At 41.2% G+C, this 25,867-nt stretch overlaps 1 protein-coding gene across 1 annotated transcript in view; it reads left to right on the top strand.

The window, feature by feature from the left end:
• Positions 1-6,217: 6,217 nt before the first annotated feature.
• pemt (phosphatidylethanolamine N-methyltransferase) overlaps positions 6,218-25,867 on the top strand; it is a 55,620-nt gene continuing 35,970 nt past the window's right edge. Inside the window, exons 1-2 of the mRNA XM_070927285.1 lie at positions 6,218-6,416; positions 7,643-7,750. Coding sequence (XP_070783386.1) covers positions 6,309-6,416; positions 7,643-7,750 — 216 coding nt within the window. The 5' untranslated portion in view covers positions 6,218-6,308. The remainder of the gene's footprint in view (positions 6,417-7,642; positions 7,751-25,867) is intronic.

Here is a 25,867-nt window from a genome sequence, read left to right as displayed (position 1 = left end):
TGGAGCTGGATGTGTAACCAACTGTTTGCTACCAAGTTCACCATATCAACTTGAAAGGTGAAGATAAACCCCCCAGGTTTGCATAACCAGAGTCAGGTACACTTGTTCATCTTTTGTTCAGGCCAAAGATGTCAAGTGGAAGATTACATGAATACCCTCTGAACACTCTCCCGTCTGCTGTTAGCACTGGCAGTACAGAAGCTTTGTTCTATTTGGGTCTCTTGCGTTTTTCACGAACCTGTTGACTGTCTGCAAAATCCACACTGGGAAAAGACAAGCAGGTGAACTCTGGGTACAGGTGAGTACACCGCATGTGCTTTATAGTCCACCGCGCACACTGAACAAATGAATGGGTTGCGAAAGCACACTGGGCCTAATGGATCCCGTGACCATGAATGTTTCAGTCACCATATCAGATGACTGTTATGTCACCTTTTTGCCAGAATCGTCTCCTCTTTTCCTGTCCTCCTCATCCACATTGTGAATTAGTTGAATTAACTGAAATCATCAGCATAATCAAAAGCACTTTGACATGACCTCAGTCAATGTCTTATCTCATTTGTAGCACGTTGTCTGTAAGAAGAGCGGGAACAGAAGAACTCTTCCAGTCATATAGTGGCTCCAGGCATTCATAGCATTGATTCCCAGCCTTGTTAATCAATGCTTGTGGTTTACTCACCAATGCTCTTTACAGGTTGCATTATGTTTAAAAGTGTAAGCAGTTCTAACAACGAATATGACATGTTCCCTTCTCAGATTGTTCCGTTTGAATTGTTTTTAGAGGCCGGAATTATGTGAGAGAAGTCTGAGAAATAATCATCTCACCACCCCTTAGATGTGTGGTCTAAAATCAAACCAATTTGACTTTGGTGTCACAAAATCGAAATTGAATGTCTTTTATGTTACGTTTGGCCATTGGCATATTGTCACCTTAAAGTTTACATGACGAGCGTGATAGCTTACGGCAGAACATTATCATTCATTTGGAGTCGTGTTTCTGGCCACCTGATGAATGTAAGTCGAGCATTCACTCTCCTTTTTAGCTCTGTTTTGGTCTCCACCAAACCCTAAAGGAAATATTCAGCGCTAAATGCTCCACTATTGTGGATCGCTATTTATTGTGATGGCCGCTTACAGTTTATCAGAGCTTCTTCACTGAAAAGAGCTGCCTGCAGCGGCTGGAAACAAGGTTAATGAGATCAGTGACAATAGTAGCTGAAGGTGCGGGCCGTAAAACCAAAACAGTGAGCTGAAAGACGCTAAAACGCTCTGTAGAGCTACAGGGAACTCCAGCATTGGGTGATAATTCTCTGTAGGTTTTTCACCACAAGCCATTTGACCCATTGTTACGATGAAACTATTGATTAATGTAGCTTTAAAGACTAGATACCAACAGTACGATATAATGAATCAATTGTACCGTGGGTTGATACCGGTACACGACAATCCCTCATAACTATCCTTACTTATAGTGATTGATAAATTTGCTAGATATTGAAAGCATTAAACCAAGTAAAAATAAATATAACCTTCAATATGTTTTTGAAAAGAAAGTTTAGATTTTTTGAAACTCACTTGAAATACTAGATAACTCAAAAGTCTCATCTAATCATAATATTGGTTGAGGGACTCGCCGTGTGCGTGAATGTGTTCTGTATGAGCGTTGTGACCAATTACCTTCCATATTTCTGTTACTTGTGTTCGCTCATGAGAGCTCGTGTGGTTTTGAATAGCGTCGGGTTTATTTGTCTCTGATGATTCAGTGCTTTCTCTAGGGGTGGAGGGATTGTGGGAAAGCAAACGGAGGGCCTTCTGCTGCTTATTTTCCCCACTGCCCCTGCCCGGGTCTCGTCTGTGAAAGCGCCTGACTGTCAACAGGAGAGTAAGCTGGAGGAAATGATGTAGCAGAGCAGCTGTTTTGATAGACAGTGTTTACCTGTGCTGAACACCACGTGCGTGTATGTGGCCTTCTGGCTGTGCGTTAATGTGGGTTTGTGTTTGAATATGTTTTTCTCCACTGTGAGGACCTACTGGATTCATAACAACAGAAACAGTTTGGCTATTGGTGAATCATTTGCGCCAAGTTTGCACACGTTGCGCAGCAATCCAAGGTCTATTCAGATTCAGAAGCAATATTTGCTGCGCGCTGCCGTATTTGACAGTTACTGGAGCCAGAAAATCCAACATCCTGTATGGGCCCAGACACAAATTAGAAGAAAAAGGTGGATAATAATTCAAATTATAATACAAGATTTCAGTCCTGATTGATTTGGTGACACCTGTGGTTACCACGGTAACAGCAATTGCGGTTTACAGCACCAGCTCCTTGAGCAGCTGCGTTTGTCAGAAATACAACAGAACATCAACTGTTGGGTTTACAGTGCAGCCAAACAAAACTGACCATGTTTTGATGAAGAAGTCAGTCAATAATCTGATCAACCACTCCGATCTGAGTTCACGGTGCAAGTGGTTCCCCTGCTGCTCCTCATCTAAAAGCCCACCGGGGCTGCTCCTTCTTGCTTGCTTTACTCCCTGCAATATTTACAACTGATCCATTGTCAAACAAAAAGGTCAAAATCCACTGTTGTCTTGTTGTCTTGACGCTTTTGTGATCGCCTCTGTAACGAACACATTGCATTTCCCATGACTGTTTCACAATAAAAGCCCCTCTCTTGCCAGTGGAACACTTTTAATGTGAAGCAGCAGCAGTAGGTTCGATTTGCATTGGCAGTAACTTAATACAGCTGTGATACAGCTGTAGGAAAGGGAAGTGAGGCTGATATAGATGACAACCTGCAACCGCTGTGCTGTGTTCTGTATTGTTTGGTGTTACTCTTTCCTCTGCACGTGTCCAAGATGAATCAGTTTGATGGTAAACCTGCTCAAGTGGTGGCAGGGTTTGTGAACTACTGTATGACTAAACATACCGCATCCATGATTTGAAAAATCAAATCGTCAGACAAGCTGCATTGAGTCACAGATGTTTACTTCGGACAACACCTTGATGGCAGCTCGACTGTGTTTCTATCCATCACACAATGATCAGACTTAGGGCTTGGGCAATGACTGTAGTCCGTGAAAGTCCACATGTTGCATGTGTATGAGATGGAAAAGAAGAAAAGGCCAAAAACAGAGTTCTCACTGGCTACAGTATATGGATTTAAGTGTGAGGCTGAGAGAAAGCATGAGGGCAGACTGATAGCATTCTCATCCTTGTGTGTGTTGAATTAAACCCTCACTCTGCGAGCTGACAGCCTTCATGAATGTCTTCTTCTGCTGTTCTGCCTTATATTTCCCTCTGCTTGTTTAGTCCTCCCTGTTGCTATTTAAATAATGTATCACGAGTGTGCGCAATTACGCTCTGTGATGGGCCTGTGTGTGTGTGTGTGTGTGTGTGTGTTTGATTGTGTTTGATTGTGTGAATGAAAACACAACACACACGGTTGTGTGTGCTGCAAACGGAACGGTTATTGACAGGTCTTGAAAAAACATTTGATCACGTGTGTGTGTAATGTCTTTGAGCAGGCAGCTAACAAATAGCTTTATTGCTTTTAGTCTGTCATGGACAAATATGCACAATATGGGATTGTATTGATCACCTGATGTTAGAATTTCAATGTCTTCTGTCTTGACCTATCACCACATTACTGTGTGCACAGAGAGGTCAAATTTCAGGAACAGCTGCAGGACAGCTATGTGGCTGTATGAGATTTAGTGTCTGTTGTTGCTCAGAACTACATAAAAACATGCATCCTGTTTGTGTGTGTGTGTGTGTGTTGGAGAGAGAGAGAGAGAGAGATTGTGCATGATGGCGTCGTCCCTCCTATAAACAGCAATGAAGTACGTAATTCAGGATCTCTACAAATCATTATCTTTGTAAAAAAAACAGCATAAAAAATTAAGTTCCTCATTTATAGAATCAGAGTGATGCAAGCAGCTACTGCTGCTGTGTAATCAAACGTCATATACCATACATCCTTATGAAGGTCTGGGGTTTATCTGTCCATATTTTGTTTTTTTTTCTATGTCTGCTCCTCCATGCTACATTCATGCCATTTAAATTGATAGCAATAGTTATTTTGTCCAATAGGGATGTAGAGACTGAGGGAAGGGCTGATGTTACTAGTACATCCATGCAGTTGCAAACAAGTTAAATATATAAGGGCATAGTCTCTTTCTGTCTGAAATACAGGAAAACGAACGACAGGGTGTATTTTGGAAGACTCTCTCTCTAGACTATTTACCATTCTGATTGGTACAAAAACAAAACAGTTATAAAACTGCAAGAAAGTGTAGAATCTGATATTCAGGGACACTTTTTTGCCTTTTCAGTGACGCCTATTCACTTTCTTGCAGAGAGCTGAGTTAGAAGATTGATGCCACTTTCATGTCTGTACGCAAAATATGTAGCTGGAGCCAGTAGTAGCTTAGCTTAGCATAAAGACTGGAAACGGGGGAAAACAGCTAGCCTGGCTGTGTCCAAACAAAAGTCCGACTACCAGCACCTTTAAAGCTCACAGATTAATATATTATGTCTTGCTTGTAGTGTGAAGACAACACAGTGAGGTTTTATTGGGGTCTATGTGCCAGACTATTTCTTGGACAGGACCAGTTGCCAGGCGACTACCTACTCTACCAACTCTTATGTAATTATATTTTATACTTTCAGTGCAGTATTGTCCCCAATCTATTTTCACAATATCTGTTTGCTCTCAGTCTCTTCATGACTGACATTATTCCTTTCAAAGTTTTATACCAATGCCCTTTTAAGTACATATACTGCATAAGGATAAGGATAGATATGAAAATGAAGAGTCATCAGTCCTCAGAGAACAGAGTCTGTCAATACAGAGAGCTTAAACACAATAGTAGCTGAAAATAAACGGTGAGTTTTGGTTCCGTCTGCAGCATGAACAACAGTCCTTTGTGCTCCCCCCAAACAATATGGAGGATGAAACTTTGTTTTGTTTGTGTTTGGGTGTATATTCCTCGTGTGGTTTGCATCTGGGGGTGGCAGGAGCTTAAGCAGCAGGACAAAGTGAGGAGGAAGAGAAAGTACTGCTGAAGGAGCCAGAAGGAAATGGAGACGGAGGAGAGACTCTCAATTACAGCCGTAATCTTCACCTGCTGGCTGCATGTCATGCCCATTTTATTTTACATGATGAAGCTCTCGGCGCCGACAGCTCGCCGACTGATGAACGAACTTTCCACTCGGTCAGGGAGCTGCAAGGCGTTACACGCTTCCTCTGTTACTCCCTCCGCATGGGGCGTCTTCAACTTAATTGATAGACTCCAAACAAACAGCAGGGGGGTTGGAGGAAGAGAGGAGCGAAGAGGGAGGGAAAGGAGAGGAGTGGAAAAGAGGAGTAAAAGGAGAGAAAATAACGGTAGGAAAGGATTAAAAACAAGATGAGGAGGGAGGAGAGGGAAAAAAAGAATGAGGACAGAGGATGGAGATGTAATGACATGTAGGAGGGAAATAGATAGAACACTGAAAACAGGCAAAAGAATGAGAAATGATGCAGGAAAAAGAAATACACCAATGTGAGAAAGTATGGGAAAGAGGAGAGAGAAGATGAAAGGAGGGAAGAGAAAATACAAGAAACAGAGGGAGAAGGGAACAGAGAAGAAAAGCTAGGTAGAACGATAAGATCTTTTTATTTCATTTAACTCCATTTCTTTTATTCATGGCAACCGACCAGCTATATGTAATGAAATTGGGCTAGTTGACTTCTACTTTAAAAAAAATAAGCTGTGTTTTTTAGCTGGTCAGAGGTAATAAAAAAAAAAAGACATGCTTATTTACAGTGATTATTACAAACATTACAGATGTAAACAGACCCTTTAAAACTCGAGAAAACAACAACAACTCACAGTTCATGTCCATCGACTTGGGAATGGTCAGAGTCTAAACAGACTACATATTTTCAGCCAGCAGATGTCACTCTAGAGCAACAGACTATTCATTTACAACTAAATAGAAAACTAATACAGGAAGAAAAAAAATCCCACAGGTTATCATGTCTGGCAGCAGGTCCACAAGTTAAAGATTTCAGTATATGTCGAAGGGAGAGTAAGGACTGCCGGTGTGACACACTAAGCTTCTATTGTTCAAGTGAGCTACGAACTACATTTCCCACAATGCACTGAGCTGGGTTAGAGGTTATTAGGACATGTGTAGTTGTCAACAGGAACTGCACCCTTCTTTCACTGAATAATGAGACCCTTGCACTCAATATTGTGCAATTATCGTTATCTTCCACGCACACACACGAGTGCTGGTGGTCTGCCAGTGTCCATCAGTGTGTATGAGCGACAGCGACAGGGCCGCTGCCCGGAACAATAACCCCGCTGGAAATAAGCCTCTCGTGCCGCTGGACTGCTGCGGAGGACTCAACAACGTCGACTACACGGAGGTAAAATTAAAACGGTTAAATTGCGATGCTGTTCTGCGTGTTTAACTTTCACGTGAGTCGGTGTGACGGCTCAGACAAGCAGCGAGGGTCCCGGTTCGGCCGAACGAGCCAGTTTCCTCCACCGCTGAGCTCCCGACAGCCGGAAAACAGCCGATACACAGTCGCCTTTTTCAAAGTAAAAGCACGGTTTCCTGCAAACCCACAGTACACAAATGTAGCCTCCAAGCAATGCATTGCACCTTCAACAAAACACAATGCAACAGTAACTTTTCATTTAAATGTGTAAATAAAAATATTTTTATTCTTGATTCAAGTTCTATTGGCCTTGTAACCTGCATACAGATATGTTGGGGGGGGAGAGGGGGGGGGGGGCGGTACAGTGCAGTACACTAATTTTATGCATATTGTTAAAATAACTGAATGAATCAATTTGGCTGTGTCGTCCTCGTGGCCCAAACACTGTGATATAAGACACCCAAAGCACACGAAGGGCATTGGCCTTAAAAACATACTTTGTTGCTCTTCATCTCTGGCGTCAATAGACATTAGCTGTAGAACCTAACAGAGCACCCCACGGTACAGTGCAGTACACTAATTTTATGCATATTGTTAAAATAACTGAATGAATCAATTTGGCTGTGTCGTCCTCGTGGCCCAAACACTGTGATATAAGACACCCAAAGCACACGAAGGGCATTGGCCTTAAAAACATACTTTGTTGCTCTTCATCTCTGGCGTCAATAGACATTAGCTGTAGAACCTAACAGAGCACCCCAGGTTGTGACAGAGAAGGAATATCAGTCTATGCTGCTCCACCTCATATCAGTCTTTAGAATTAATTTTTATGCCATGTGATGCCTCACTTTTGAGTAGCCCTGTGTCACCTGTCATAAGTTTCTTTCCTCCATTCACAATGAAAACATTTGAAATGAAAGGCGAATACTGTGATTTGATGCAGCAGTAGAAGAGCAGTGGTATTATACGCTCAACTCCTGCTGTTCTCATACCAGTAGTGGATGGGAACATATATTCATTTGCATTTCTTTTTGCCACTTATCTGAATTCGGTTAATGTTTCCATTCCCGTGCAGACCTCTGACGATATTTAACACTTTCTTTTTTTAACTACCTATGGAAGACAGTATTTTGGGCCACACTTTTATAGCCATCAATCTTTCAATGAAATTCTGTTTTGTTATGTGTTTTTCACATGGCTGTTTCTTCCAGATGGACCTGATGCTGATGGAAGGACTACTGAAACTTATCAACTTTCATGACTCCAGCTTTTGCATTGCTGTGATCACCATCATCTTCAACCCTTTCTTCTGGAATGTGGTAAGAACTTCTGTAGATCACACATTGTAGCTACTAACAATTGGGACATCTTCCAATTGGGAGCTTGAGCGTTACCGGCTATAAAAGATTGTGTATCCGTCCACAGATAGGCTGCCATTGACTGTTGATCTGTCTTTGTCCAATCAAGGCAAACTGTCCCGACAGTGTCCCTGAGCCTGATAAAACTGCCCTTCTGTCTATCACAGAGGGTTATCTTTCACAGACAAGATAGTCACATTTCACGATTTGATCTCAGACATCTTATCTTAATTGCTCATCATTAGGGACTCAAAACTGATTATAGTTAATATCTAATAGACCGGACATTACATAATATTGCGTCTGAGAATTAGGCCCTAAATAATATAGGTGTTCCGGGTGTGTCGATAGTCCTGGAGTCACAAAGACACGGAAAGAAAATGTTCTCTTTTTTTTCCCATCAGAGATGCTCCGGATATCAAGTGGGGGGTTTACTGAGTGAATCATGCCAACACCTCAGTCTAATTCTGCTTGGAGCTTTATATAATACTGCAATTACGGTGAAGTAGCCATATTAGAAGAAATCCTCTTTACCTGTGTTCCTCACCCACGTTTTTAATGTGGCACTTTGCTGTCATATGTGGTCAAAGTGCGCCGTTAATTATAATGTAGTTTGTCATAATTAGGAGTATATGAATACGAAGTTCAAGCGCTGGGGGATTGCTGGCTAAAATTGCTGTAATTTACTCGCTGCTTTTGAAATGTATTTCACCGCTGCAACAGGTGCATGTGTATGTATTTCCACAATGTAATTTAACTGACCTTTTAATGGTGACTCGTTTGGCCATCGGCTCAGTGCTCCTGCACAACCCAGCAGGACACATGCTGATCAGACAGAAGCCAATTATTTGCATCAAGGTAAACGCTGCTGAGGTGCTCTTGGCCCTGCACATGATTCCAAATCACCCTTTTTGTGCATTTTGCTGAAAGATAAGCCGTAAGTGGCTGTAATGGGGGTTATTCAGGCAAACAGCATTAGGACTGATGGAACTTACTTAGGTAATAAAAGATATTTTCATCTTGTCTGTTTGAGCCACAATGCCATATTCCCACAAAGGTGGGTGTGTCGGGGATGGTGTTTCATTTGACTTTATTGGGCTAACATCTACTAAAGGATGGAGGAAAAAACAGACACACATGTCTTTCTAATATTTCGGATCAAATGTCTGCAACACGTGATGGCTCAGACAGCTGCTGATGGGATTTTTTTTAGATAACATTGGCGTGCTAACTTGTACCTTTGTCCCTGTACACCCTGGTCCAAGGAACATTTAAATTTATGGCAATGGCATTTTGATGAAAGGAAGTGGTAAAGTACGTTTTTCACCATCATTTGTCGCAGGTCACGCTGTTGCCTTGTTTCATGGGACTCTGTGTGCTGCACGTGCTGTGCTGGTGCCCTGCTCCTGATAGTGCCGAAGGTTTATCATGTTAGTGCTGAGATTTCCTGGCCAAGTCCTTTTTAAACTCTGCTTTGGTCTTCAACAACTCCTGAAAAAAAAATTCAGCAGACGCGAAGCAACATTAGCATTCATTTGGAGTCTTGTTTTTGGCCACTTGTACATGTAAGTCCAATATTCACTCCCCTTTCAGCTCTGTTTGGGTCTCCACCGACGACTGAGGAGAATATTTGGCTCTTTCAGCTGCTAAATGCTCCACTAGGTTCACCAGCTAGTCGCTAAAGTCTATCTGCCTTTTGGTGCCAGACAGGTAGTGTACAATGGGTTTATCAGAGCTTTTTACTAAAAAAAAAAAAAAAAAAACAGCTGAACCAAAACAGCAAAATAAAACATAAGAAAAAACCGTTGAAAATATAAAAAAAAAAAACAGCAAACCAATAAGCTAAAATTTCATGATACGTGTAGTCATTAGACCCATTGTTCACATAAAAATATAAATTGGTGCCGCTTTAAGATTTCAGCTTCGGAAGTGTGGTTGGCATTTTTCACATTTTAGACCAAGCTATTAATCAATCAATCTGAAAAAATAATGGTCAGATTAATAATTGTTAGTTGCAGCCATAGTACCTAAATGTTCAACACCATCGGGATTACAGGAGTGACGATGTATCCTGGAAACCTTTTGTGCGATTGTATTGTATCTCACGAGGACTGTGCTTCCATCTGAAAGTTTATATGGACACACATTCAAACTTCTTCAAGGCTGCTTCAAGCTCCCTGCACGAGGAGGTGTCTTGTGTTTCTCCATCACTGATTAGTGTCTGGTGCTGTAAAATCTTTCCAGTCACGTTTTCCAGCCACACTCCCCTCCCCTCACCCTGATCTTTCCCATCCGGTGGCTGGTGAGTTAGTAGGAAGCTTCCTTTTGTTCTTTAACAGTGGTAGTGTGAGGTGCACGCTGCCCTGCTTGTTGTGTAATCAGACGGCGGTTAATATGACCACAGAAGCTTGCGGCCGTTGTGACCACAGTCTGAAGTGAAAGGACCCAGCAGTCTGTCCCAGTAATTAACTTGTGGTACAACATATGCAGCCCTTTTAAATTAGGTGATGTTATCGTTTCATTGTGTTCCAGGATGGTTTTAGTGCACTCCACAGAAAATCTACCTATAAAAAAAAAAAATGTAGAAAGTGGTAGAGAATTCAATAACTTACTCAGAGCACTTCAGCAGTCTTTCCCAACCCTTTTTTTGGGCCCGGGACCCAAACTTCTATGACCCCAGCTACTTGAATAATCACATTTCTTTGCTATTGAATACTTTGGTAATGACTGACGAGGATTTTGTTTTTGGTCTCTTTAAAAAACATTTTTTGGGGGGAACGGATGACCTTTTTATGTACAAGGAAATGAGATGTCAGGAGGTGAGAAGAAATTCTGTGGAAAATGTTAGAGGAATGTAAAAACAAAAAACAGGAGGCTGACTTTTGATACAAACAAACGTCAGCTTCCTGGTTGAGGGGAAGTCTCTCTCTGCCGGAGGGAGGGACTCACCTGCTCTTTAATAATGGAGGTATATGCGGCATTTGCACTGAACACAGTGTTCCCACTGGAACAGAGACACAGCAAGGCCTGTTCCTTGTGTGTGTGTGTGTGTGTGTGTGTGTGTGTGTGTGTGTGTGTGTGTGTGTGTGTGAGCACAGATCAGGACGTACCAGCCCCCAACTATCGCTGCATAACCTTTTATCTCTTCATACTAACTGCTGAGCGCTGTCCATGAATGAAACACACATAGACAGACATCAGGCCTGCAGGGTTGAGCTATGCCTCAGGAAAATATCAAAATGCTGTAATTTATAAGAAGAAGGCAGATCAGTCAAGTGACATTCTCTCGTCTTGAACTGATTTTGCTTACTGCCGGGGAAATAGAATCAGAAGAAGAAACGGGAGGCTTCCAGGCTAAAACTCAGGGCTCAGTGGGGCATGAGGTCAGTGTGCCACAATGAGGCTATGGCACATTGACCTCGTTGTGGAACAGAGCCAGTCCTGCTGTCAGGCACTGGTTGCACCAATTTTGCTTGGCACATTGGCTCTGTCAATGTTAGAATCTCGGCCGGCTTAACTGAACTTAGCAGCACCTGCACAGTGCGGGCTACGAAGTGTGAATGTGTGTGTGTGTGTGTGCGTGCAGGTGGCCTGCATAGTGACTCATCGACAGACCAGAGTTGAGTCTGTGAAAGCCTCCAGAAAAGTGCAGAAGCGCTTTGCCACGGGGGGCAGCCTGTCTGTCAGCCGTCTCGTTAGACTCAGATCAGAGACTGACACCCTGCTGTACCGAATTAAACCTGTGCGCTGATTGCAGGGGTGCCATCAGGTGTTGATGATGTAATCTCCTCCCACTCAGCGCATGGTTTTTATGTCAATATATATATATATATATATATATATATATTTTTTTTTTTTTATTGTTTATTGAAAGTTTTGCCATTTTGGCTACTACTAATAGAGCAGCAACGATCACTCGACTAATTGATTATACGACTGACAGAAAATTAGTTGCCAAGTATTTTGATAATCGATAAATCGTTTCAGTCGTTTTTCATGCAAAAATGTAAAAAGTTTGCTGGTTCCAGTTTCTTAAATGTGAGGATTTGCTGCTTTTCTTCGTAGTTTATGATAGTAAATGAAGAGACTTTGGGTTTTGGACTGCGTCACTGGAGCTCATGCCCAATTAAATTTAGCTTGACTAGTATTCATTGTTTTAAAGTCTTTTATACCTGTAACAGGCAGAAACCTCGAGCAGGGCGGAGAGAGAGTGGAAAGAGAACATACGGTAACACAGCGCAAGTCCCACACAGAGATGAAAAGTAAGAAAGTGCTGCAGGGATGGCGTATTTTTGTAGGCCAACCTGGAAGTGAGCATCGCCCTGGTTCCCTCGACAAAAAGCCAATGGGATTTTTCCATTGGCTTTGGATTATTGCAGAAAAAAACTTTGTGGCAAACACAAGTTTATGATACTTACATGTTTTGTTGAGTATAGTAAATAGATGAGTTTGCATGTTCAGCATGAAGATGTTAATGTCCCTGACAACCTCTGTAGTCTCATTTAGCCACTTGTTAGCAACCGCCTTTTTTAAGACACGTAAAAGCTTTAAAATTCACGAGTGGAGTATCTACTGACGTATTTCATGCCATAGAACAAAAGTTTCTGTTAAAGTGCTAACTACTTTCCAGGTTTTAGGACTCATTCCTGCAGCACTTTATTGAAAGTTTAATTTAAGTGATAGTTAGATACATATGGACAGTTTTCTGTTGGTCAAAAGAGCAAATTCTCATGACAAAGTTCACCAAAGTTGAGAGTGATGTGAAAGATTTGTGCAGATTTTACTTCGCCACCTCGAGCAAATTTACAGATTGAGCCAATTGCATTGAAATTAATAGATTGTTCTGCATTATTTCATTTTGCCTGTGGCACTGGGCCTGTAAGTCTTGTTAACATATCGTTTGATCATAATGTCTCTAATTTCGGACTGTATTTTATTTAGACAAAGTTCCTGTACGGATGATTGTGTTGGGACCAAATTAAATACTGATGTATTTTAGAGGTAATATTGTAATATTGTTTCTGCTGTTTGTCGTTTACTGGATGGGATGGTAGATTCGTAAACACAGTTTTTTAGCTTCACTGCAAAGTGATTACAGATGTGCATGACGACCTTGTGATATGTTTATCAGGGACCAAATCTTTACTTTGCTTTTGTAACTGATGTGTTTTTAGTCTTTATCTCAATTATCAGCCAGTTGCATAAGCCTCTGTCTGTGTGCAGAGGGTTGCGTTCAGAAAGCTGGTTCTTTCTGACCTCATGTTGCAGTCGTAAAAACTGTTTTGAAAAATTACAGCCTTGTTTTATTTTCAGATCAGGGAAAAAGTGGGCCTATACTGTGTCCTTAATTCCAAGTTCAAATAATGAATCATTCCAAATTTACCATTAAATGTGTCACAGCTGTAACCCCAAAACAAACTGTGTTCCATATTAGAGACAGTGAACGATGTTGTCAGTGGAAATGTCTTTTCTCAGACATCAGGCCCATTGGATTTTCTAGAACTTTTCTCCTGTTTCTGGAACTTAAAGGTACCTGTGGAGTTTTGTCCCACTAGTAGCACTATGGAGAAATGTTTTTTTGTTTTGTTTTTTTATGAGTAGGTCCCTGTTTTGTTCGTTACCCTTGCACATGCATGAGGACACACGCAGGTCGACGCAATACAGGGGCTATCTACATGTGGCAGTAATAAGCCAAGAACGCAGCAAGTGATGCAGGGAAGAAATAAGACTGCTAGCTAGCAAACCTGAATGTAAACAATGCAGTTTAAAATGTTCACAAAAAATTGGCTTTGCAAGTGTTTTACGTGCTGAGGAAATGCACTCAGCACAGATATTTTGGCTTCAAAGAGACACACAGTGTGTTTTGGTGTATTGTTATTACAACACTGGTTGTCAGATGGAAGCTGGCTGTAAACCGCTCCTCTCTTAAAAAACATCACCAACAAAGCAGGAATTAATAATATATTTTTAAGCCATAATTATATAGTCATAGAAAAGCGACTTAGACACTTTCCTTTTTGCATAATTAATGCACTCTACTGAAGCCTTCACTTTCAGATTGAGAGTAAACTAAAAGCACTAAGGTGGAAAGCAAAGGCTAGTGCCACAGAGATTTAAAAAGTAGTTTACATTCCTTTTCATTTGCGTCTCTCATCATTTACACCCAATCAGTTGCCCGGTCAACAGGCATGTGCAGTATTCCTCTGCTCAGTGATTGGAGAGGGGGCAAATGTGATGAGGAAGATGACAACTGTAGGTCATGCACGCCTTTGCTTAGATGACATTCAGATTTCATTTTCTCCTTTCTCCATATCAACAGCAACAGGTTGCCCCAGTCCCAAACTCTGAAGACATCTTTTAAACTATTTCAAAGTCAGATCTTCTCCTACCTGAACAAGATTAGATTGGGTCAGGGGCTGCATTAGATAGATGTCACGCTGACACTGAGGCGCTGAGGAGGAAAGTGGTCAGCCTGTTCCTTCTTATTTTATCTCACTGCCTTAGGCTGACATCTCAGCTGGAATCACGTGGACATGATGTCAGGCTTTAGATAACAGGATGTGGGAACTAACTTGTAACTACAACAGGAAGATTGCTGTGCAAGTCATATTCTGCTGACCTTCAAAATAATGCTTCCGTTCAGCACCAGTGGCTTGATTAAATTGTCGGAAAAGCGCATCTAGTTTGAAACCAATGGATGCAAAAAGGAGACCATTTGACATCATGTCTTTTCTTGCTTTGACCAGCGATTCCTAACCAGGGGTGCTTTGTACCTCAGGGGTGTACATCTGCAGTTCCCAGCGGGTACTTGGAAAGACTACTCAACTAATTTACAAGAACAGAAATTACAATTTGATTGAAAAAATATGTCCACGTGTTGAGTCAACTGTTACACAACTGCATTTTGTAATATAGAGTGTGTGAAAACTAGCTAGCTAGCAAGCGTACAGATAAGTCTAAGCAGTTAGCTAAAAGTTATGGATAAATGGTTGAATAGAAAAGTAAAAGCGTTAAACCGCTCAAATAATAAGATTGGATACACAGTTGAAATAGTTAGCTCAAACTTGCAATAACAACATTTTTCGCCCACTTGGGGGCAGTGGAAACAAGCTGTGAACATTGACATACATGGTGAACTTGTTAGCAAACAGTTGCTTGTTTACACATGCAGCAGTTACGGATCAACATTATCACTCATTTGGAGTCGTGTGTCTGTCCACCTGATGAATGTAAGTCCAACATTCACTCTCATTTTAGCTCTGTTTTGGTCTCCACCAGGAAATATCTCCCTCATTAGCTGCTAAATGCTCCACTATGTTCCCCAGCTAGCCGCTAACTGTGCCTTAGTGCCGTTTGCTGCTGTAAGCTGTAGGTTCATCACTACGAGTGACCCCTTTCACATTGTCGTTTGATACATTGTTGTTATAAAAATATAAGTGTTGGATAAATGGTGAAACATTCAGCTTCTGCCACTCCAAGTGGTAGTATTACAAGTGCAAACTTGACCAAACTGACATTAACAGTTCAATTGTATGAAACAATCATTGTAACAATATCCACTTGTATAGTGTTAAATAGCGTCCAGTTCAAAATCAATTCAAATGAATATTTATTGAATATATATGAATATTTGGATCGTGACAGGTAGATGAAGGGGTACCGGAGTTCTGACAGGGCTATGGAGGTCCATCAGACAAAACAGGTAAGCAGCAGCACACCGAGAGATCATGTTATTAATCTTTAATGGATCATTCTCACTCTGCTTTCATGCCCTAATCACAGCTGAGACTATAGCCAAACGTTTGCACTTACAGAAATAAAAGTGTGCATATGTAACCTCGGCAGTGTAAGGCTCCCATGTCGTGCTCCATCTCTCAGGGGTCTTATCTGAGTCGACCTTGTGCAGACCAATAACGTCTGAATGAGTCATCAGCGTTTAGACGGGAAGGAGGAAGGACGTGGTGGAGTGAGGCAGAGAGAAAAGGGATAGGTGTTTCATTTCATCAGAAGTGCCTCGAGAAATTAGAGAGGAGCAGAAAGGGAGGATGAAATAAAAAAAAGCCAAAGGGAATATAAAAAGCAAACAAAGGGGAAGTGCAACGTGATGTCAATGTGACCCCGTTCACATCTCTGATTATTTACAAACTCTACATGCTGGGAAAAGGAGAAAATAAATGCAAACTGAAAGTGAGGCACAGGATCCTTATGCGGCTTATTAAAGTGTCACAACTGAGGAGAAATAAATCAGTTTGAAAAATAGAGACACTGAGGGGACAAAGCAGCAGAAATGAAAATTACATCAAGAATAGTCTCTCAATGAATAGAGGAATAGTTAAGAAAAACTATTTTAAAAAGCACATGTAATGGGGGGGGGGGGGGGGGTTACAAGAAAAAGACATGTTAGGGTACGACTGAAAGGCGGTGTGATGAGTTGCTCATAGGATGTGTCAGGCTGGGAAAGCTATTATCTCCTAATAAGTGATGTGATGTCAATGCCAGATAACTTGTGTTTGCTTATATATATCTTTATTATACAACTTTATTCCAAAACGAAGAAAGAAAATTGACACTAGATTTCAGGTGTGATAGTGCAGAAAACCAATGTAATAAATCACTATTAAGGGTAATCTTGAGATATTTTTGACCATATTTACAAGCATGCACATGAATGATTCATTTTATTTATGGCACTTCGGTGCTATTAACGGCAGATGGTTATTCTTCAGTATGGATCATTGTGATAAGGCATAAATTGCGCCCTAGTACGGACGTGAATTCCACTTAAACAGAGTCATCATCTGCTTTTGGAAGTACATTTGACCTACTGTATTTATATTTGAAACTGTGCACATCCCGTACAATAATATGTTTCCTCTGAGCAAAACTCTTTACAGGACTCCCAAACGGTTAGTGCGTCCTGACGGGGAGAGCCCTGGGTTTTAAAGGGGATAAAAGTAATGAATGTGATTAGCCATGATTGTCACAGCCTCTAACACGCCTACCTATAATGTATGATCATGTATTCTTTCTGATCCCACCCCGCATGCCTGACCACGAAAATACCAAAAGAGCGCTTGGCACATCCCAGACCCACTGGGCATGGCGCACTTGACTGCGATCTGCGCCGCGCTGCAGGTTCAAGAAAGCAGATCCCACTATTTAACCCATGCCATACACTCTTGTGTTTTAAGTTTTGGAAAGACAAAAAAGAAAAAAACAAAACACGACCCTCGACCCAGTAGTGGATTTTTTTTTTTCCAATCAGATGAGCCTGATTACTGTTTCCTTTTTTTAACTGCACTAACAAAATCTCCCCTCTCACTGTGCCCTCACAATCAGAGGTCAGCCTCAGTTGAACAAATAGATGCCACCCGGTGCATGAATTATCAACCTGCCCATATGTGGCGATGAAGCCGATAGAGCAAACAACATATTAAACGTCATCTGATCGTCTCCCTGCGTATGGAGTTACACTCAGTCATCAGGTCTGTGCTGCCCAGTGACCTACATCTATGGGAACAAAGTACTCATCAGCCCATGCTGTCCTCGTTGGCTGCTGCTGCGGCTGGTAGTCTCATGCAGCTGAAGCTGTCTGTTAGGTCAGGAGAAGTCTGAAATCATGATAAGAGCTTGTTGAGCCAAAGAAAGCAAAGGATGGGCAGTTGGTTTTAAAGATTCTCCGATATGCTTCCAAAACTTTTTGGTTTGGTTTTCTTTTCCGGTTGAAGGCGTTTAGATGATTAGACTGACGTTAGATTGGAACTAATGTACAACCTTTTTCTGGCACACACGTTTATACATATAAAATGCATTAATGAATATGGAAGTCGTTGCGGAAACTGTGATGGGTGTTTAAAACGGACATTAAGGAGAAAAATTGTACCATTTGCCTTTGTTCTCTCTTCCTCTTTTCTGAAAGTTAGCCATGTAAAGGGGTTTCTAGTACAGCCGATCCAACTGAGAATCAACTGAAAACCTTTGTCAAGGAGTTTTTTATTAGTGAATAAAGAATTTTCTCCTGTTGATGTTGCTGTTTCTGCTGGATGTCCTATATAAGTAGGCAATTATGAACTTGCTGAAGTATATCAATATTATTATTGTTGTTTGTTTCTGTCTTTCCACCTTGTGGTCAAAAATCACTTAATGCAGCTTGACCTCAAATGACTGTGATACTGAAGATAACAGAATCAGTTCCTGATCCGAGTCATTAATCAAGTTCTTTATCGTACATATGTATTTGGTTCAGTCAGGTAAGAGATATTTAGATAGATATTCATGGCCAGTGAAGAACTAAAGATTCAGTTCATTGTTTTCATGTTTTCATTCATTGGACTCAATTACACTGATTGCCTGGGTGATCTGACCTCAGACATACCCACGCAGTGTGGGCTAAAGTTTGTGTGTGTGTGAGTCACACCGCTGGGCATTGGAAGTCAAGCCGAGATCGCTGTTGTGTCACTAACAAATCTGTTGCTCATTAAACACGGATGTGCTGTTTGATTTGCTGTGAGTTCAAATTGAAGGACACAGGTGGTGGCAGCTGTTCGGAGTTTTCTTTTCAAATTGGCCTCAAATTCAGCCCCAAAGGTTCAGCAGTTATTAAAGGAAAGGTTTTTAAAGGCAGACAACGGTTTTCTGGGGAATTACTACATTTTCAATGTATTCTTTAAATGACAAGAGCACAAACAAAAGAAACAAACAAACTTGTGTGGCTGACTGGTGGCTTACTGCCCATAAATCTATAGGTAAAAAACAGCAACCAACCAAAATGTCCTGTACATTTTCAGATAGTGGCCTGCTGAAAGAATCAGGCCTTTATTTGTTTTCATTCATTGGACTCACACTGATTGCCTGGGTGATCTGACCTCAGATGTACCCACGCGGTGCAGGCTAACTTGGTGTGTGTTTGTGTGTGAGTCACACCGGTGGGCATTGGGAGCCATGTTGAGATATCTGATGTTTTTCCTCAGATTGGATATCCATAACAAATCTGTTGCTCGTTAAACACATTCATATTTCAGAGCTCAAATCTGCTGCTTGATTTGCTGTGAGCTCAAGTTAATGATCGAGATGGTGGCAGCTATTTATGATTAGTTTTTTTTTAATTCAGCTGCAATGGTTCAACAGTTCTTAAAGGCAGACAACAGGATAAACGGATATTTCTTCATGGCTGTAGATAAAAAAAAGAATCAGGCTTTTATTCTCCAATTTCTCCTGTTTTGTACATATATTCTATTCTATTATATGTATTTTATTGGCTCCTATTTTAATTTGCTGTCAATGCAATTTAACTATTCCTCTGTGTTTACTTTATATTCACGTTATGTTCACACTTTCAGCAGAGAGGTTTCAAATTAAAAACCGTCAAGCAGCCCAAAGGGCATAATCCCTTCTTGCTCTGGCAGGGTATCCATTTGAAAAGAGAGTTCATGGATTAACTTGATGTAAATCACTGTTATTTTTGGAACTATTTTTATTTTGGAACTATTAAAATGAATTTGCCTAATGATTGATGATGATCATTTATTTGCCCATGTAGTAAAGATTTTTAGAGGACAATATCAATGTATTATTTATTATATTATATAATACAATGTAGCCAGACAGGATTGGCAGCAAATTAGATACCTGAATATCTTAAGATCTTAATCTCAATGATGCCAAAATCATGTAAAAATCTAAAATAGCCAAAAATCAGTCCTGCTCATTGATTTGTAACACCAAGTACCACTGTCTAACATATCTATATCGTCTTATAGTATATTCCATCATATTGCCCATCCCAATTCTGTCTGAATACTATTAGTTGATATAATAGTTCATAGAGGGCTCCATATTTATCTTCTACTATATGTTGGGAAAGTCTCTGTCTGTCACTTCAAGTTCAAAGCTTTCATGCTTTACAATATCTTAAGATGCCTGTCCTTCCAGCCACTGTTCCACAGATTGGTAAATGGTTTGCTTGTCCTAAACTTTTCATAAAGGCAGATGATCAGTGTCAAGAAGCCACAACGTGACTGAAATGTTTCTGTACCTGAAGGGCAATGATTATAGTCTCACAACTGTGTCCATGACCAACAAGCCACAGTCTGAGACTGTCAACCCCCGTGGTTGCTATATAGTACATATCCAGCTTTAAAGTAGCCAACACTGATTTCCTTTTATGTAGTTTTATTTGGTCAAGTTCACTCTGATGTCCCCAGTAAAAGTGATACTGATAGTGATAGTCGATAATCGTGAAGTCTGCATGTATTCATTTTGCGATTTCGCAGCCTGTAAGCATTTCAGCTGAATCGTCATTGGTGAAATAATCAGGGTGATATAATAGGTTGAACATTCTATCTCTGCCTGGAGGTGGAATGGGTGCAGCCATAATAGAGGTCATTGTATCATTAGGCTTTAACTAACATGAAAGGGAGGTCTTAAGGGCAGACTTAAACTGTGTATTTTCCCAGTCCAGTAAAATGAAATCAACCTTCAGATTCAATGTTTCATCTGTTCATTCAAGGGAGTAAAGGCTTACAATGGAAGAGCTACTGAGAGTTAGCTCTTGTTAATGTGCCACTTAGCAATGCAACTGACCTGAGAGTGGCAATAGATGAAAGGTTATAGGGGCAAGGACCAAGGGCGGTATACCTTAAGGACCATGAATCTGACCAACAAATTTCATTGTTAGATAATGAGAAATCAAATGTGCAAAGTTGACATAAGGTTGACAGAATTATTTAATTATATTTTCCTTATGGAAAGCTCATGAAGTGTCCAAAATGGCAACGGTTCATCTTCTGAGAAGAATGAATGGAGTGGAGCATGATTGTTTTTCAGTGTGATTATTAAATTCTTATTTCTTGTGTACAAGTGAACATTTTGGCTTGATGGTGGCAAAACTTTTGACAAGAGGTCAAGGGGTCACAAAAATGTCCACTCGGGACCATGAATATTCACAGCAAATACTGTAGAAATTCGGCCACTAATTTTCTTTTCATGGACCAAGATGTGAGTGAGAGTGATATTTTGAACTGATTGTGACAATGGACACAAGGTAAGGGAGTCACCAATACATTTGAAATCATCCTCTGGGAACACTACATTTCCATACCCAATTCCAATCATAGCTATCTTGCCGGCAGTTGTCAAGATATTCTGCTCAAAGAGGCCAATGTCGTCTTCCTTAGAACAACAAAACTAAGAGTCTTCAGCCATACTATCTGCTCTGTGAAGCTGTACTAAGGCACAGTGGTGCTTTGAGTTAAATGTTAACATCAGCGTGCCAACATGCTCACAATGATAACGATGCTGATGTTTAGCGGGTGGAATGTTTACCATGGTCACCATTGTGTTAGTATGCTAACATGTGCTAATTAGCACTAAACGTACATCTGAGGCTGATGGAAATTCGTTTTGCAGGTATTTGGTAATGAAACAAACTATTGGACAAAACGGTAACACGCTGAATTGAGGAGGATTTAATCAGGGAGTTGCTGGTGTGCATGTGATCCATCTATGTTCTTGTTCTCTTTCTCTTCGTTACCCGAGGACGGCACACATCCTCGCATTAATACACTTGGCTGTGCCTATGCGTGCATTTGTGCCTGTGTGCAGGTGGTCCTCCATTAAACACAGCTGTACATTAATGCACTGGATCAACCTCCAGCTGTTAATCAGGCTGATGAAATCAGACTCTCTCCCTGGAGGATTTGAAAATGACCACAACTCAAAGTACTCCAAAGTACCCCTTTCATACTGTAGTAGGATGAGTTTGGGGGTGCTTTCAACTATATTTTCCCCTTTTTGCTGCTTAATGTTCTCCTGTCAAAGAACATCAGACATCAGAAGTCCCTCTCCCTCAGATGCCTTCCGAATGTCCTAAGCCCATTCAAGTGCCTGCATCACACATTTAACTTGGGACGCAGGAGGAGTCTGTTACCTAAGCCTTGATTGGATTTGTCTTGGAGAGCTGCTAGTCCTGCCAAGCTGGCGCCACTCTCGGTACTCCCCTAATTCCTGCCCTCTGTTATTTCCATTGCGTGATTGATGATTTGATGACAGCATCAGTCGAAAATCATGTTGGACGACTGTGGGGGGAGCTTGCAGTCCCATCACTGCTTCGAACTAGAGCGCACTGGCATAAATGGCCGGTTAATGGGGATGGTGAAAGGTGCTTGGCATGTTTCCCACAGGCCAACAAGATGTGTTCTTGTGTTTCAAATGAACCCTGTGTAACTCAACTCATTTACTGAGACAACAATTAAATTCTGATTTAACGATATTTATTTATAAAGATGTTTCTAAAAAAAAAAAAAAAAGACAACAACATAGAGGGAAGTTACACACAAAACAAAAGCTTGCCCATAAAAAGTACAAACCTCCGCATTGTAAAACTCTTGTGCAGTAGCACCTCAGTAGTAGTTTGCACAAGCTCCAGTTTGGTGCAGTATTTTTTCTGTTGACAACACAGCCACCTCTTCAGTTTTACATCAGCTGTTCAGGCTGATGTTCAATCAGTGTCACCCTGATTGAACACCTGTGCCATCATGCTATTTGAATTATAAAGATATGCGTGAGGTTACATTATGTCTCACATTAAAATGCACCGCATCATCTCTGCATTCACAAACGTGCTACCTGCAAGTCTAATTCTTGTCTAATTATTCCCTCCGTTGTTATTCTTAACCTTCTTCTCTCGCTATGTCCCAGTGTCCTACAGAGCAGACTGTAATGTAATCAGCATTTGGACATAATCATAGTCTGAGTCACAGAAGTGCTTGGGCTTTAATTACACAGCAGTCTTCCTCTCTTGGCGTGGAGATAGAGAAGAAGGAGGGATGAAAGAGGCTGCTGGCAGCTGCAATGAAACGACAGCGGACATGTGGTGCAGAGGAACATGGAGAGGGAGAATAAAGATATTCTTTTGTCAGTTATTCTAAAGATGGAAAAGGGAGCCGCTAAGTAGCCTTGGGTTTATATCTTAAGTAAATCTTCATCAACAACCTCTGATTGCACTTCAGCATGGAGCTTAGCTCCCTTTCACCGCCACAGGTTGCCCAGCAACTAATAGTCAAACACACCTTGAAAATGACTGTCCATGCTCAGCCTTTCCCACAGATCTGAGTAGGTGTAGCTCTTCAGTCACTTAAGCCCCCCATTTAAATACCAACATTAACTTTTTCTATTTTTCCACTCCTCAATAACGAAGAGGTGTTGCCATGGCAACATTTGTGTCCCCTTTTTTTTGCTGTGTTTTACAGTCGTCTGCACACTTCCTTCGCTCACAGTCCGTTAGTAACTAGTAGTTTGTCAGTCAGTCCATCAGCAACTCTCTCGGTCAGTAATGCCACAGATAGGCGGGTTCACCATATGGACAGACATTCAAAACGCTTTTTATGTTGCATAAATGATTGGAGTTGAATAGTTCCTATTGAGAAGTGCATCTCGGAAAATGTAACTGTGACCACTTAGATAAGATCCTTTGCTGTCAGCCCCTGTGGGATAAGCATGGTGCGTAGTCAGGGAGCTGAAACTGTACAGCAAACATCAATTACAAGTTCCAGTCCACAATATGAACAGATAATTCCCTCTGAGCCGATACAAACCGCGTCCAAATGTTTGCAGTATTTATTTGTTTGTCACACAGCGGACCTCCCTCTTTAAAGTGGTAGGATCTCTCACGACCCCTCAAGGATAAACGTCCATAAATCCATTCAGATATCATGGAAAAAATGGCATGGCTTATAACTTCAGACTTTTTCCCGCTGTTAAAACCTTCTGATCTGTTTCCACTGTTCATTTGCACCTGGACCATTAACAGTTAGTTAAGTTATGCTTCATTCTTTGGTTAATTTCGGTACATGGTGAAAATATTCTCTTATGTTGTACATTTTGTGAGCAGAACTTACACATATATATGAACGGCAGTAGAAAACAATCTAACAAAGGAAATGGTCGCAACGACGAGGCCCTGCGCTCCACCAGTGTCAATCTGAATACAGATGTTTTTATGAAATAAACAGAGATGAACAGATGAAAAAGCTCCGCACAAATGTCCATGATTCCACGATTCCACTTAATGGCTTGTAAGTGATTGTGCTGTGCAAATACACAAATCCAATCACTTGATGGGGAACTTTCAGATCAGATTTCACAAGCAAATAAGCGAAAACAAATCTCATGAAGTCTTGAAAAGGGCAAAAGAGGTTAAAAATAGTGCAGACGCCTCGCAATCAGGCGCTCTGAGGGAAAGTACTTGAGCGGGCCCTTGTGTTCATACAACACAAGATTGAAAACATGTTTAAATGGTGCTTATTTTCTTGATGGAGTCCTGCTTTTACTCCGTTTTTTCAGTAGTTTTGGAGGTGTAACCGCGCTCAGCTACACTTCGGTGTAACTGGCTGGTTCTATCAACCCCTCGACTCTGCGTTGTGTGGGCAATGATGGACGGGAGGCTTGTTTCTCTTTTTGTGCCGCCGTTTAATATCTGAGCAGGAACAGAACATGTACTGGTCAGTCTCGTAGTTGGCTCGTTTCAGGCAGCACATCACAAAAGATCGGCAAATTATTTTAAAACAGAGGCTAGCTAGCTTAACAAAAGTGTTATGCCGTTAATTGGACATTTTTAGCACTTAAAAAGTAACCCATTTGTAACCCTTCTCTTTAACGTTTCTGTAAATCACAGTGCATATATGTTCATATGGCGGACATACAGACATTAATGCATCACATTCGCATACAGTGCTGTACTCAGCAACTCACCGTGGGCATGCCTCTCACAAACTGGCAATGCCTCTAAGGTGCCAGTGGCATTTACCACCCCTGAAGAGCCAACAACTCTACATGAAATAGCAAGTGGAGTCACACACAGACTCCGGTACAGAGACTTATTGACCCGCTGAAGTACTAAGAAAAACAACAGTGTTACTTAACTGAACACAGTGTTAGTCCCCCCAGTCAGTCAGCCATTCACCCAGTTGCCTCTCCAGCCAGTGAGTATTTACATCCACTGGACTCAGTTTGTAAATTCCTGAATGGACTCTGAGCTGTCTAGTTTGGGGAGAGTCTGTCTTTTAATCTAATCAATGCTAGCAATGATGATGGAGCAATGCTTCAAATGATGAAGACATCAATACACCAACCACTACATTAAACATTACCTCTTCCCTGAAAGCTGAAGCGAGGGGGGGATGGAGGTGATTATAGGCTCCACTGACAGGAAGAAAGAGTGCTTTGGTAATGTGAAAGCCATCACAGTTGTGATTTCATGAAATGTTGGAATACATTGTTTCTGACAATTTCAAATAGCAACGGAAATGAATCTCTGAATCACGTTCTCCTCCGCCATTGTGAGAGGGGGAAAAAAAGAAGATTTGAAAAATCCACAATCATCTTGGAGTAGAGGACTTTTAGTCGATGCATCAAAACAGTAAGCACTAACGTAAGCAGGGGGAAAATAGTGCTTACAGGCTCTTTGCTCATTGTGAATGCCCTTTTCCCAAAGTTTTTAATCAGAAAAAGTAGAGGCGACAACAAAATAATGTCAACCGAATAACAACAGACTTTAAAGCCGCTGTGATAAATTCACATTAACGATGGATCAAATCACTGAGTGTACGTGTATTCCCCTCAGCTCTACGTAGTGTTTTAGCTTCCTTCAGCTCGTTGTTGTGGTTGTGTTGTGGTTGAGTCCCACCGTTCTCATCGGCGCCATTTCTGTAAGCCGGTGCAAAATGTCCGATAATTCTGGGGTTTCGCAACTAGCTGGTGAACATAGCGGAGGGTTCAGGTCGTGGAGACCAAATGAACCAGTGATTGTTGGACAGATTAACAGAACTCCGAATAAGTGCTAATGTTGCTCTGCTGGGTGTGTGAATAGGCCAATGTTTGCTAACATGCACGTCCCCCGTAGTTACTTTATACGTCGATAATATGTCAGTGTTGTATTTACAGCTCGTTGCGCCATTTTATTAGCAGTGTTTTTCAATCCATCCACATACTTTTTGACAATGCAGTCATCGTTTTCCAGACTCTTCCCAGGAAACGCCATCAGCTCATGTCCTCTGCTCTCTTGTCCCTCTTGTCGTTTGT

The sequence above is a fragment of the Enoplosus armatus genome, chromosome 20 (assembly GCF_043641665.1).
Source record: "Enoplosus armatus isolate fEnoArm2 chromosome 20, fEnoArm2.hap1, whole genome shotgun sequence".
Lineage (NCBI taxonomy): Eukaryota > Metazoa > Chordata > Actinopteri > Centrarchiformes > Enoplosidae > Enoplosus > Enoplosus armatus.
Note: the sequence above shows the minus strand (reverse complement) of the source record. Positions and strands in the feature narration are given on the sequence as shown.